The 15221-nt window shown below is 39.7% G+C and overlaps 1 protein-coding gene across 1 annotated transcript; it reads left to right on the top strand.

The window, feature by feature from the left end:
• Positions 1–1028: 1028 nt before the first annotated feature.
• On the top strand, positions 1029–9219 carry LOC306734500 (cyclin-dependent kinase-like 2; the record flags this gene model as incomplete). The annotated part of the gene is made up of 12 exons (XM_079215857.1): positions 1029–1196; positions 1712–1906; positions 1988–2172; positions 2255–2367; positions 2461–2600; positions 3128–3216; positions 3728–4207; positions 5837–5899; positions 6470–6548; positions 6628–6781; positions 7288–7374; positions 9074–9219. 12 exons carry the CDS (start codon positions 1029–1031, stop codon positions 9217–9219), a joined length of 1899 nt encoding a protein of 632 aa, XP_079071983.1.
• Positions 9220–15221: the final 6002 nt, after the last annotated feature.

Here is a 15221-nt window from a genome sequence, read left to right on the forward strand (position 1 = left end):
TCACCTGCACGGTTAGTGCGTGCGTGTGTGTGTGTGTGTGTGTGTGTGTGTGTGTGTGCGTGTGTGTGTGTGCGTGTGTGTGCGACGTTTACTGCTTAATACATGAAGTACGGTTAGTGCTGGAGGAAGCAAAAGTACCGCCAGCCTCCACGTTGTGAAAAAACCCTAAAAGTCCTGTTTTTAAAATGTTCTTTCAGTAAAAGTATTTAAGTCTAATCATTAAAAATGATGTGAAAGTATTGGGTCGGTTTGTTTTTTCTCATTAGGCAAAATAAAAATATTCCAAAGTTGATCAATAGATCAATAGATTGATTGATAGTAAGCTAATAAATGATCTACTGTATATTACAGCAGTAACACTGATTTAACACGTGGAAAAAAGGCTACTTAAAGATCAAATAATTAGCAGGTTTGTATTTATTAGTGATGATTATTGATGATTTTACATGATCAATCATCCAAATAGTTACTAAAGTAATTATAATATAATTCTCATGGTCATGACATTTGTTTCCGATTTAATTTAATGCCTTGTTGTTAATCGGGACTAAAATAAGTTATCAATACTTATCTCTGAATGCGGTTATAGTTGTTTTACTTATAAGTACATTTTGTCGATTACATTTTATTTGCTTATGGACTTTTATTTGTGAAGGAATATATAATATAATAGAATTATAGTGGAATTATCATATAGTATATTCATATATTACACATTATTATATATATATGATATATAATTAATCTCTTACACACTATTTGCATGTTTTCCCTTACTTTTAGTTCATTGTTCGTTTTTTATAACTTTGTGTAATTTGTGTTAATTTATCTTTTGTGATTTAAAGAAAACATTCCTGTTACTTGTTCTGTCTCTTTCTGAATTCAGTTTACTTCCTCCAAGCCGTGAGTTAGTCTGGTTGCTCAATAGTGAACCTCCAGCAGTAATCGATCAGTAACCGATCGGTAACCGATCAGTGAAACGTGTTTCTGAGTGATGCATTAACGAGTCGTTGCTCCGGCAGCGTCGGATGGAGCGCTACGAGTCTCTGGGTATGGTCGGCGAGGGAAGTTACGGCACCGTGCTGAAGTGCCGCCACCGAGACTCCGGCCGCCTCGTCGCCATCAAGAAGTTCGTGGACTCGGACGACGACAAGGCGGTGAAGAAGATCGCCCTGAGGGAGATCAAGCTGCTGAGGGTGACTGTCAATCGATCCGTCAATGAGTCTGCGTGAGACGGAAAACCAGAAAGACGCAAACCAAATTTAAAACGACTCGGGAGTCGTATTCTTGACGCGACAGGAAACATCAGAAGTGTTTCTTGTTGCTCTGAGATCAACAAAATGACGCTTGATTCTGGAAGATTCACCGTGAAAACTAGCTTTTCCATTGGCATATTTTTAAATTTAAGGAAATAATTCATTATTTTACTGTAACATGTTGCGTATTTACCAATAACATCCAGACTATGAGACTAAAACCATTCAAATCAGCGAGGCACACGTAGAAAGTGGCTTCATCCCGACTAGGCGGAGGCCAATTGGCACTTATATGAGACGATGTATCATCTTCAGAAATGTTATTGTGTAAATGCACCAATACCGAGGTATTTGGTCAAAAAGTACCGTGATATATTAGATTTTCTCCCAAACATTCCAGCCCTGTGCTCTAATGTAAAGCTAATTTCTCCGCTCTCATCCTTCTAACCGCCAAGCAACTGCGTCACGACAACCTGGTGAACCTTCTGGAGGTGTGGAAGCGCCGGCGCCGCTGGTACCTGGTGTTCGAGTTCGTGGACCGAACCCTTCTGGACGACCTGGAGCAGAACCCGAGCGGCCTGGACCTGAACACCAGCCGGCAGCACCTCTACCAGATCCTGAGGGCCGTGGCCTTCTGCCACCAGCAAAACGTGAGGACGAAACCTCTCAAAGTCTGAAGTCGTCCGATGCGGCTACTTGTATATATTTTCAACCGTCTATTTCCTTCCTAGATCATCCACCGGGACATCAAACCGGAGAACATACTCATCTCTCAGGGCGGCGTGGTCAAGATGTGCGACTTCGGCTTCGCCCGCACCATGGCCTCGCCCGCTGAGGGCGGCGTCTACACGGACTATGTGGCCACTCGCTGGTACCGAGCGCCAGAACTCCTGGTGGGAGACACCAAGTACGGCAAGTAGGTGTCAGAGTGTGCGCCTGAGCATTTGTTTAGTTGTCTGTCTGACGCAGGTGTTCACAGTTTGTGTGTCTGTGTGCAGACCGGTAGACGTGTGGGCTGTTGGTTGTCTGTTATTGGAGATGTTAACGGGTCAGCCCCTGTTTCCTGGAGACTCCGACCTCGACCAAATATACCACATCGTCAAGTGCTTCGGTGAGCACACAAGTCAAATAAAAAAACAATACACAAAATCTCCTCTTTTAGCTCTTTCAACACTCTTGGACTCTTTTTGGGGGGTTCTCCTAGGTAACCTGACGGCTCATCACCAGGAGTTGTTCTACAGGAATCCTGTCTTCTCCGGAGTCAGACTGCCTGAATATTCTTGCAGAGTCCGACTGGAGCAGCGCTTCCCTGCAATCGCACCCGCCGCCCTGGACCTGGCTCAGGTACAGTTTGGACTTTGACTTAGATATCACAATTCAAAGTACCCTTCACTACACAATCAATGTACAGTATACTTTCTACATCACCTCTATGTTGTTGTGGACACCCTTGGGGTAAAAAAGTGCAAGCACAGAAAGAGGGCAGGTAGCAAACACTGGATACGTCATATCATCAATCACATCTTCAACAGAAGAAATAGTCTCGGTACAGACATGGAGTCACGTGACTTTCAATGGAAGGAGCCATTTGATGACTTTAGACTTGACTTGACAAAATCTTGCAACTCGACTTGGACACCAATGACTCGAGACTTCACTCATTATCCAAACAATAATTCCTAAAATTCCCTCAAGACAAACACTAAATGAAGGGAAATCATCTAATGACATATATATATATATATATATATATATATATATATATATATATATATATATATAGCTTATAGAATCTTTGCAACATTCAGCCGCTATTAGAGGACTACTATTAGAGGACTGCTGCAGTAATGCTTTTGTGTTGTCTCTGTCAGAGTTGTCTCCAGATGGATCCGGAAAGACGAGCTCAGTGTTCAGAACTGCAAGAAAATCCTCTTTTCACGCAAGACTCTTTCCACATCAGGTATCTTTGTAGTTTTACAAGTGGGTTTACTTTGACAAAAGTACTACTAATGCATCCACCAGAGCTTCTTGTATCTAAAAAGATACTGTGTCTTTGTGTCGACAAAGGCATGTTTTGGGATTTTCCGTACGTTTGTCCGGTCTTGTGAATGTGACAGCTAAAGAAATTCACTCAAGGAATTTCTTTAAATTTGGCACATTCACGCTCTCGGACTCAAGGATGAACTGATTTTAATTTGTTGGTCAGAGGTGAAAGGAGAAGGTCACTGTGACCTCACAAAACATTTTTGCTAATTATGACAATTTCACACAAATAGTTGATAGATGAAATAATGACATTTTGGACAGACATAATGTAAATTGGAACTTGGGTGGTTGGCCTGGAATAGCTGGTACACCTTTAAATCTGACAGATCAATAGTGATACCAGGAGTCAAACCACCGACATTTTGATTCTTGAGTCGCCTCCAAATTTGAGTTACTGACCTTGATCTTTCTTTGTCTCTATACAGATTTTTGGACGAGCTGAAGGCCAAGATCCAAAAAGACCACAGAGAAAACTCCACCTTCCCCAAAATAACAAAAACACCAAGACGAGAAAGGAACGAAGGGGACGACAAGAGACAACGAAGCAAAGACAAGAAGCCACCTGAAGGTGTGGATGAAAAAGTCAACAAAGAAACAAAAGGAAAGCAACCTTTGAAGCTTTCTAAAACTATTCGGAACACCTCAGAACCGTTGATGTCCACCAAACAAGCCAAAACATTAGGCGCAAAGATGATCAATAATGCAGCAAAGACGACTATGGCCATGAAAGGTAAACCGGGAAAAGCCACTGGAGCAGAGCTGAGAAAGGAACCACAGCTTTTTAAATCAACTAAAACACTTACCTCTGATTCATTGGAGGTTGCCAAGACTGCAACTGATCTGGAAGACGCTGACACAGTGGCAGCTGAACCTAAACATGAGAAAGTTGCTTCTCCAGAGCCAAGGCAAGACCATTTGAAAACAATGGATTCAAAAGACAGAGATTCTAGCGGCATGCATTCTAGTAACTCAGACGACATTGTGCCAAGTGTGACTGAGAGAAATGTGATGGGGATCAGGAGGTCATCAAAATCTGAACCTGGTCAAGACTTTGGGAAGAGCCAGAACCACTCAAACTCAAAAGTGCCCAATTTGTCTAAAAGCTCCCATCCAAATGGGAGTTTATCTCCAAACGCTTCTATGAAATCAACCATTGATCGTACAGACACCCACTTAATACAGAAAATGGGTCAAATTTCTACTTCAGAATACCTTGAAGATGCCTCAACAGCTGTAACGTCTAAATTAGCAAAAAGTGATCAATTAGAGACGAGCTTGACACTTAGAGCATCTCAACCATCAAACATTGACCGTATTGAGGTTGCTACCCCAACTATCCCTTCTGTCACCAAGCCATATAAGACAACTTTGATTTCAGTGCACCGTTCGACCATGAAGACAGATCAAAGAGGCACACCTGAATGTCCAAAGGTCTTACCCTCAAACCCCAGACCACTCAAGACTACCTCAAACTTTGGCCCCAAAATGACCCAAAACAACGCATCCTTGTCTAACAGCCTTTCAGATCTCTCAAGGCAGTCCTCCACCGTTTATAGAGAGGCCAGTCCTGCCCACAGCACTATAACACTACCGAAAGGAACCTCAAATTCAATGTTGTCCAAAACTGTCTCTTCTTCAAACACTAAACCCACAAATGACACTGCATGTGTACCCAACAAACCTTCGAGAGGCCTTCCAACAGACAGAGGACTTGCAGAACTGTCTATCGCAACCAAAACTCAGCAAGATCGTTGTAATACTTTAAACGAGGACCTCACGGAAGATCACGGATGCTTGAAGATGAGCCCGGCGACCAAAACAGCAATTAACCACACTGAGATATCTGATGCTTCGGTTGGAAATGCTGAGTTCTTGGAGCCATCCAGTGTCCATCAGGATATCGGCACTTTTAAGTCCAGCTCAGAATTCAGAACAACCTCAACCTCCATGCCGAATGAAATCCCTAAAACCAACACATCAGGAGGGGCTGCTATTTTGAAAATGTTGAAAGTCTCTGACAAAGAGAATAGGGAGGACTTAGCGCTTCCCGTGCCCATCAGTACGACAACCAAATCTTTAGTAAATCAAACCTCAAAGGTTTCTAGAAACTTGAATATTGGGCAAAAGAGCAACAGCAATGAAACTGAACCTGACACAAAATCCAGGAAACACCCTCACTTCAAATCTTCGATCGGAGACCCTAAAAAGCCAACAAAGTCCAACGCAACAATGACCCTAAAGAAAACTAAATTTCCTACAGAGGCCAGAAAGAAAAGAGACAATCCAGAAAGGGACGACACGACAAATATATCCACAATCGCAGATTCGACTTCTATCATCTCTACGGAAACTCCAGACCCCAAAGCTTCAACAAGAAGCTCAGTCTTTCTCAACCGGGACACCGCAGACTTTGATGAGTTTGATTTCAGCGTAAATCTTTCCTCTCCACCACCTCCACCTCCTCCTCCATCCTCCACTCCTCTCCTTCTTCCTCCTTCCTCCACACCCCTCATCCCCTCCTTCTGTGTCATCAGCCCGGCTGCCAGCGATCACCTTTCCCTGGGGGCAGGTTTCCATTCGGGGACCCACAGCTTTAGGTATTTAAGTTCTCCCACACAAGTAAAACAAATGCAAGGGCACTGAAGAGTAATGTAGGCTTAAGCACAATATTTGCTTGGTGGTATTGTCAGTCATTTTCCTTTGACTCAGAGGCTGAAGTAGTTTAAGTTGGCATGCAACAACCTGTGCAGCTGGTCTGATCTCATTCATACTATTTTGTGGCCATTTATTTGTGGCTGTTTTGTATTGATGTAGCTAAGTAGCAAGCTGGCGAAGTCAGAAAATGATCCACCTGCAAATCTCCAATTGGATAATTGTCTTTCCGTCGGTAAAACTGCTGTCAATGACCATAACATCAGCCCTAGTTGAATAAATCTGAGCTGTGCCATTGATTCAGAAGTCTTGAACCAGGCTTCACAAATTAGGCCCTTGTTAAAAGTTTTATTATCGGCAACCTAACTTACATTGATTATTTAATAATGTTCAAAATGGGATTACTTCCTTTTGGGTTCCATTCAACCTGCAGAGCAATAACTACAGCTCTTTATTGGTAATGAAATGTTTGATCAGTAAACATATGATAGGATGCGTTTCTCTGTGTTTGTCAGGTGTGTTGACCATCCGAGGCATCACAGTGGCGTCTATGGTCGACTGTCCAGCCACGCTACAGGATCCCTCACTGCACAGGTAACGGTGCGTGTTTCACTTACTTTACCACAGAATTACTCTTGAATTTGAATCTGTTGCCACCGTCTCGATCTTTCAGGTGTCGGAGAAGAATGTGACCTGCGAGCGCCCCTTCATGTCCGATCGCTGCAATGTCGGTAACAGCGGAGGAATTTCAGCGACCAAGAAGAAGTCAGACGTCCATTTTCCAGATCTGAGAAGCTCAGTGCTGCCAGAGGTCAGAGGAAGAGAAGGTAGGCAAACACACCTTACCACAACTGTGACCGCCTACCTTTTTGAACTCATTCATTCACTCCATTGACGTTTTTCGAAAGTCCTTAAATCCTCACAAAGAGTTTTAAGCATGGAACCAAGCCTTAACTCCAGCGTTGAACTTTACCATAAAACATTGAATTCAAAGCAAAAAAGATAACTAGAAAAAACAAAGTTACAAGACTCTGCATATAATTATTTTAGGATTGAAGGACCTACTCATCTCAATAACCATTGTGACTCGCCGCCTCTGGAACTCTTCACTAACTGCGTGGCTTATTTCTCGCCTAAATAGTGTTCAAAAACACATTTCAGTGAACAATTTTTAGTTTGACCTTAATCAAAAAAATGCTTCCAATGTTCTTATCCAGTGAAGATCACAAAGAGTCACAAATAAATCATAAATTATCGTAGATTGGATGCAATTGTACAATAGGAGATATTTATATACTGTAGTATTGTTGTGATACTTCTGATGTTTTTTCAGGCAAACACAACAAAGGCATCTCCAAGGATGCGAGGAAAGACAAACTATCAACTCCTCCATCAGAACCAGAGCAGAACGGACACAACAGTAATGACACACAAACACCATAAAAAAGGCCCCTTAGCACCCCTTTATTTTAATGCAATGGTACCTTGACATTGCTTTGAATAAGCACCGTGGTCCATTTTCGGTAAAGGTCACAACTTTCTGCAACCTTCCAGCTCCTGGTCATTTGTCAAATGTTAAAGCAAATAATGGTATAAAGACAAGAATAAAATAAAACATTTTATTATTCACAGTTAATCCAAACTTTTTCAGGTTTGTTTTATTACACAAAACCTTTTTAAAGCAGAAAACAGATTATTCATACGGTATTTGTACTTTTAAAAGTTTAATGTGGGCATTATAAGAATAAAGACGCTTTCTAAAGATGAAGATTGGTTGTTTTGATAAATGGGAGCAGCAAGGTTAACAGCTGCAAGCTAACATACATACATGGTAAACGTTCCTTGACACCTTAATATTTTAGTGCACAATATTTACTATTAACAACATACAAACTATTTCCGAGTGAAGCAGGAAGCTACAACAGTTGGCCTCTCGTGCATTGCTGCTTTACTGGCTGCTAAATGTAGTGGTAGTCTTGGGATTAGTCACGTTTTTTGAGGATACACTTACCCATTAACAAACCAACAGGTTTGCTTATATGTCAAGAAACTCAACACGAAACTGAATAACCTCTTTGTTTAAAAACTAAAAGTTTAAGACTCGTCACTCGAGTCCTCTGAAGAAAGCGAACTTATTTGCCGTCTGTTCTCGCCGGTCCTTCCCGCTCTTTTCACGAGCGCTGCACCTGATTCGTCGCTATCTGATTCCGTACTGGAACTTTTGTGAGGCAGCCCTGGGAGAGAACCAGCCGCGTGGCCTCTGCCTTTGGCCAGGAGGTAGAATAGAAGGCTGTCGGAGATTGGTCCTGCCGGAGCCGGCTGTGGCCTCATTGGTGTTCTAGTGTTTTTGGTTTCTGGTTTCTTCGGTGTCGTTTGTGCAGCTGGCTTTTTGGTTGTGGTCACGACCTGCTGAAAAGTTATACATAGGACATTAAAACAGGAGAAGGAAAGTTTATTTTACTAGCACCTTTCAAACATAGATGCAATTCAAAGTGTATAATTAATGCGTAGAGACGCCGTATACGTCTCTGGTAGCGACCTGTCAATCACCTTGTAGCCCCGCCCCGAAAGCATCCCCTGTATTATGGTCTGTTTGACTCTAAATGACCATAATTTACTAAATGAACATCATGCTGTATTGAAGAAGACTTGAAACTAGAGATTGAGACATAAACTCATGTTTACAATGTTTACTGAGGGAATACATCAAGAGAAGTAGAGTCATTTATATAGACTTCTATACAACCAGAGGAGTCGCCCCCTGGTGGTCAGGAGAGAGAATGCAGCTTTAATATATGAAGCATAGACTTCTATACAACCAGATCACCGTTTACCTTTATAAACGCACATCTTAAAACCATGAATTATTCAAGTTTGCCAATTTAGAAGAAAACAATGCGTCAGAGATCATGTCATCCGAGGAACAAACTAAAATTGTATATAAACACTCAGCACATAGTACACATGAGTTGTAGAAGGTCAACAAGGTTGCTTGTTAGCCTTGAGAAGCTTTGGGTGTAAGTGACTTTGGAGGTACATTTTCCAGAATACAGGGAGGCTACAGCTATGCCTTCATGGTTGAATTACCTTCTTGGTGATGGGTGTGGTTGTTTCTGTAGTTGTTGTGGGTGTGGTTGTGGTTGCTGCTGGTGCTGGTGCTGGTTCTGGCGTGGGGACAGAGAAAATCTTGCAGATGTCCACAGGAAAACCATCGATCTCTGGAGGCTCGAAACCCAGCAGAAAGGAGACGGACCGAGCTGATTGAGGGAGATTAGAGGTATGACATGTCACTGTTGTTCAGTGGTATGTGCAGCTATGTGTTCAAAATACACATATGTATTTATTAATAAATATGAATTAATCATTTCCAATACGTCATGAATGGGAGTTTGGTTTAGGTCTGATTGAATTTTTTTTTTGTTGTGTTTTTTTGTGATTGTTTTTGTTTTCTGGAGTGGCGACACATTCTCTGTAAGTGCTCAAATTAGATTATAAAAATATGAATAAAGTATAACACAATAAGCGTAATATATATATATATATATATATATATATATATATATATATATTTCTATATATATATATATATATATATATATATATATATATATATATATATATATATATATATATATATTTCTATGAAGAAGGTTTTACTTCAGAACGCCTTAATTGTATTATTAATGGGCCAGATAGTAACAAAAAACAGATCAACGTTGTTTTTACAATCAGGTAAACTGGGGAAAGATATTCAATTCATTTTCACAAAAATAACACAAAATGCGATGAGGTTAATGTTGGCATTATGACCACAAAACAACCAGTACAATCCAACAAGGGGCAGAAGACAAACAGGGTTTAAATAGAAGAGGAGGGTAACGAGGAACAGGTGGAAACACTGAGGGCAGCACAGGTGAAAGGAATGCACAAGCAGGGAACAGGGCAGACAGACAATCACAAGGGAGGAAGTGCAGGAACACAGAGGACACACAATAAGACAAGACACCAGACAAACCAACATCGTGACAATAATGAAATAACATTTACAAAAGATTTAGTTTAATAATTAGTTTCCCCCATAAAACCATTTTTTTGTATTGCTTACGTTTAAACGAATACACCATTTTCGTAAATCCCTAGTTTGAAACAAGCTACTTTACACACAAACTTATGGATTTACAAAAAAAGTTTAAAAGCTTTGAAAGAAATTTGATTAAAAACTAACAAGTTATAGAAAGTTATCCCAAACATTTTTGATAATATCATAATCCTCAAATGTGACGATTGGATGTTGGTAATTTGTTATTTGGCTTTTATTATGACATTTATACACTAATAAATAATAATAATTGATATATTTATTGCCAATCGTCTGAAAGCTGTTTTTTTAGACCTTCCTATCTTTAACTACGTTCCCCTTCCAGCCGTTTACTCTCCGTGACAGTGGACCGTTTCTTATCTGAGTGGAGGTCACCGGTGTGGTCGCCTCCCCGTGTCTGCGTGCATTAAGCTGCCGTCTCACCTGTCGGGCGGCCATGCATATTTCATGACGACAGCTAGAAGGTGTGTTTTTCTTTTGTCCCCGTGTTTCCCTTCCAGTTAAGCTGCCATCTAGACAACGTGCTAGAGAATAAGCTTTGCTCCGAGATAATCTCAAAAGGTCCAGTTATCTTGAACTACAAACAAATGAGAAAACCAGCTGTGAATTGATAAAGATTCTTCAGATTAAGACACTCACCGTGAGTCAAGTGGACGCTCTGGAGGGAGAGGAAGAGGAGAAAGGAGACAGACAGAGCTGGCAGCCTGCAGGACATGATGATAGGAAACAGAAACGGTAAATGTAGGAAATAATAAAGACGATGAGGGCAAGACGAGAGGAAAACTAGGGAAAGAGTTGGAGGAGGACAGACTGACTGACCGAGATTTAAGATGAGGAAGGTGATGGAGGATTTAACAAAAGGGAGGGAAGAGGAGTGATGAAGGCAACTGATGGATGATGTCTAGACTGAGCAGATCTGAGTTGCATCAGAGTGGAAACCACTTAATCCTTGCTGCTTTTTTAAATTTGATTAATTCGGGGAAGGTTTACAGAGCGACACCCTGCTTCCCCGTGACGCGTCAGACTGCGTTCCCTTACCTCGGTTTACAAAGGTTCGCACAATTTAGATAGATAGATATATACTTTATTTATCCCCAAGGGGAAATGTGTTCAAACAACGTGATTGGTTGACACCTTTTTTTGCAGCGCGATCCAATAAATTGTCTTTCCTCTGGAATAAAACAGGTGCTTTGTAATAGTCACGTTTTGTGTGAAAGTACTTATGACAAAAAAAGTGCCAAAAATATATTGGTACTTGTGATTTAAATGCACAAACAAAAGAATTGCTCCCTGTGTGTAAAGGCCTTTAGCCTGTTATCCTGGCTGGTCTCAGCACTCATAGCTATAACTACGAAAAATATCGTAGTATATAATACTTTTGTGTGTTATCCACGTGATCATGAACGAGAAAGTGTGAAGACCACAAAAGCACACACAAGGCCAGAGGGAAGAGTCCAACAAACAGATCTTAGACCCAGCAGGTCGCTTTTAACGCTGATGTGTTTGTCCCATAGATGAAGAACTTCAGTAACGGCATTTCCTGGTTATTTTAACCCAAACAACAATCTTTTCCAAAACCTAACTAAGTATTTTTGTTGCCTAAACCTAACCAAGTATTTAATTATCTTTTCTTAAACTTAACTAAGTAGTTTACGATCTATTAGTAAACATAACTAAATCATTCACGATCTTTTCCTAAACCTAACTAAGTATTTTACTATCTTTTTTTCAACCTAACTAAGTAATTTACGATCTTTTCCTGAATCTAATAAGCATTTTAGGACCTTTTTCTAGACCTAACCAAGTATTTTACGATCTTTTGTTAAACCTAACTAAGTATTTTTGTTGCCTAAACCTAACAAAGTATTTTACGATCTTTTCCTAAAGCTAACCAAGTATTTTACGATCTTTTGTTAAACCTAACTACGTATTTTTGTTGCCTAAACCTAACAAAGTATTTTACGATCTTTTCCTAAAGCTAACCAAGTATTTTACGATCTTTTGTTAAACCTAACTACGTATTTTTGTTGCCTAAACCTAACTAAGTAATTCCCGATCTTTTTCTAAACCAAACCAAGTATTTAATTGTCTTTTCTTAAACTTAACTAAGTAGTTTATGATCTATTAGTAAACGTAACTAAATAATTCACTATCTTTTCCTAAACCTAACTAAGTGTTTTACGATCTTTTCCTAAACCTAACTAAGTGTTTTACGATCTTTTCCTAAACCTAACTAAGTATTTTACTATCTTTTCTTAAACCTAACTAAGTATTTTACGATCTTTTCCTGAATCTAATAAGCATTTTAGGACCTTTTCTTAGACCTAACCAAGTATTTTACGATCTTTTGTTAAACAAAACTAAGTATTTTTGATGCCTAAACCTAATCAAGTATTTTACGATCTTTTCCTAAACCTAATCAAGTATTTTACGATCTTTTCCGAAAGCTAACTGAGTAATTCCCGATCTTTTCCTAAAGCTAACCAAGTATTTCACGATCTTTTCTTCGACCTAACTAGTTGTTTCCTGTGAAGACGGATGTCCTATTCACGTAAGGAGCATGAAGTCACACTTGTTGCCAGACTTTCGTAGGAAAACACGATTGCTATGACAATTACGCAACCGGTTAGTTGACCAACTTCTCGTCCAGGTGTTTCAGATTCATTTAGCTACCGCATCCTTTAATCCGTTGACACCTTTTCTTGGCTTAACAGTTTGTCTGTTGCTAACTGGGTTTTTCTGATCGAGATGAACAGCAGCAGAGGTCAGTGGTTTTCTTTGCCGTTTGCTGATTGGACGTCAGAGAGCCGGACCGCTTTAATGCTTTTCTCACCTTGACACCAGTTGTTGTTGTGGAAAGAGACAAAGAGACAAAGAGACAAAGAGTCGTCACTTCTTCCATCCGGAGTTTCCCTGCCAGGTTTCCTTAATCACTTTTACCGTATGTCTACACCTCAGGACATGTTGTGTAACTTCATTCCAGTGGAGCTTAGTGGAGCATTAAAGCCCTGAGCTTCTTCTGATCTACAAAAAGATCACTTCCAGTATGACGAGAAGAAAAAACATCACCATCATGTGGCCTGGGATCCAGTCTGGGATCCAGTCTGGGATCCAGTCTGGAGTTCAGTATTTACTTTTTCTGCATTAAACTTCTCCTTCATATTAGATGGAAATATTGTACTTTTCACTCCACTACATTTTATTTTAAAGTTGAAGTTGGTTGTTATTTTGCAGACAAAGAATTCACTTTTAACGGTTTGTGGCATATGATTGTGTTTTTAGCTCATGAAATCAGTCATCTTATCCCTTGAATGAGTCCTTAAGTGACAACATGAGTCTGTTTTATACAAATATTCAGTTTTGAATGCCAATTAACTTGCATCAAGTATTTTTTACATATATTTTTTATAATGTATAGTATAGCAAACCTTTATTCTTTTTTGTTTCTGCATAATACATACTTTTACTTTTAAAATAAGATAATCCTTTATTAGTCCCGCAGTGGGGACATGTACAGGATTGACAGCAGCAGAGGCTCAAGTGCAAACAAAAGACTTATCAAAACAAGTAGTATAGATAAGCAAATAAGCAATAAATAGCAGTAAGTAATCCACAATGACTGAAATATGATACATACAGAGAGAAGGTTGTCAGTGTGTTGTGGTCTGCAGCTGGTAGTGCAGCGGTATGTTTCAGTAAATAGTTCAGAAACACTTCTGCTGATAATGCTTAAGTGCTTTTACTAGGATGTTGATGCAGGTATTTCTATTTTCATAATGTGGTATTAACACATTAATACTTAAGTCTCTGAATATTTGTATCTTCAGCCCAATTAAATGCTAAAAGTCCGAAGGCCACGAACCCAAAGATTTCTCTCTTTTCTGCTCGTTAATCTGCTTTTTACTCTTTTTCTTTGCCTTTTATTTTTGAAGAAGTCCCCTCGTTGGGTTTCACTCGTCCTCTCCGTCTCGGCCGTCGGGTCCCCGCCTTGCTCAAAGGCACAGCAGACGGTTACTCATTCCCTCAGCAGGTGTGTGAGAGTCTGACTCTCCAGCCGTGACTGAGGTTACACAACTGGAACCGGAGATTTCATCACACATGCTGGGGCTGTTTATACCCACGGTTTCTATGGAAGCGAGTGTCTGCTTACACACACACACACACACACATACTGTCGTCAACCGCGTGTGTGTGTGTGTGTGTGTGTGTGTCTGTGGTCATGATCCTCTCCCATTATCTTGTCATATCTAACAAAAGGCACATTGTTTATTAAAGGTTTTTAGGTTCCAGACTGAAATATCTCAACAACTATTAAATGGATTGGCAGGAAATGTGGCGCATATGTTCATGTTCCCCAGAGGATGAACCTCACAGACTTTGGTGACAATCTGACTCTTCCTCTAGCGCCACCATGAGGTTAACATTTATAGTTTTTACTGACATCGCTTACCCAGCAGCCTCCCTGGATGAGTTGTAATCACTTTGGTGATCCTTTCACTTTTAATCTAGCGCCATCTTCAGGTCAATTATTTGGTTTATTATTATTATTATTATTATTATTAATATTATTATTATTATTGTTGGTTTAGTTCTAATTATCAAATGCTTTCTTGCTAACCTGGTAACTAACTGTGAACATTGAACTGTATGTATATCTCTGTTCTGAAAATGTTCCACTCCAAAGTTTTAAAATTATAGTTAATGGCTCAAAGTTAATACAAATACCAAATATGTTTCTATAAACAGTGCATATACATATACAAATATATCTGAAAATGATTGTGTTTATAGCTGCATTTACCGCTGTTGACCACCAGGGCTCTTAAGCCGTTAACACCGATTTAAATAATGTCACGTCAGAGAAATGAGAAGGAGAAATAAAATGCATAAAACTGGATTAAATCTAAAAAATAACAACAACTGAGATTCAAGATGTAAATGCCGTGTTTTCATTTTTCACACATTTATAAATATAAAATGGTATTTGTGTGAGAGAAAAAAATGCTTCTTTGGCTCTGAACTTTAAAGTGCCAACATCCCCATACAGTTAAGTATTGGTCAAAACACATTATTAATAACTTCAACATAAAGTCCCTTTAAACAGAAAATTGTTTTAATTGTACAAACAAAATATCCGTATTCCAGATCTGGACGATTACCAAAAATTA

The sequence above is a fragment of the Taurulus bubalis genome, assembly GCF_910589615.1.
Source record: "Taurulus bubalis genome assembly, chromosome: 3".
NCBI classification, from domain to species: Eukaryota; Metazoa; Chordata; class Actinopteri; order Perciformes; family Cottidae; genus Taurulus; species Taurulus bubalis.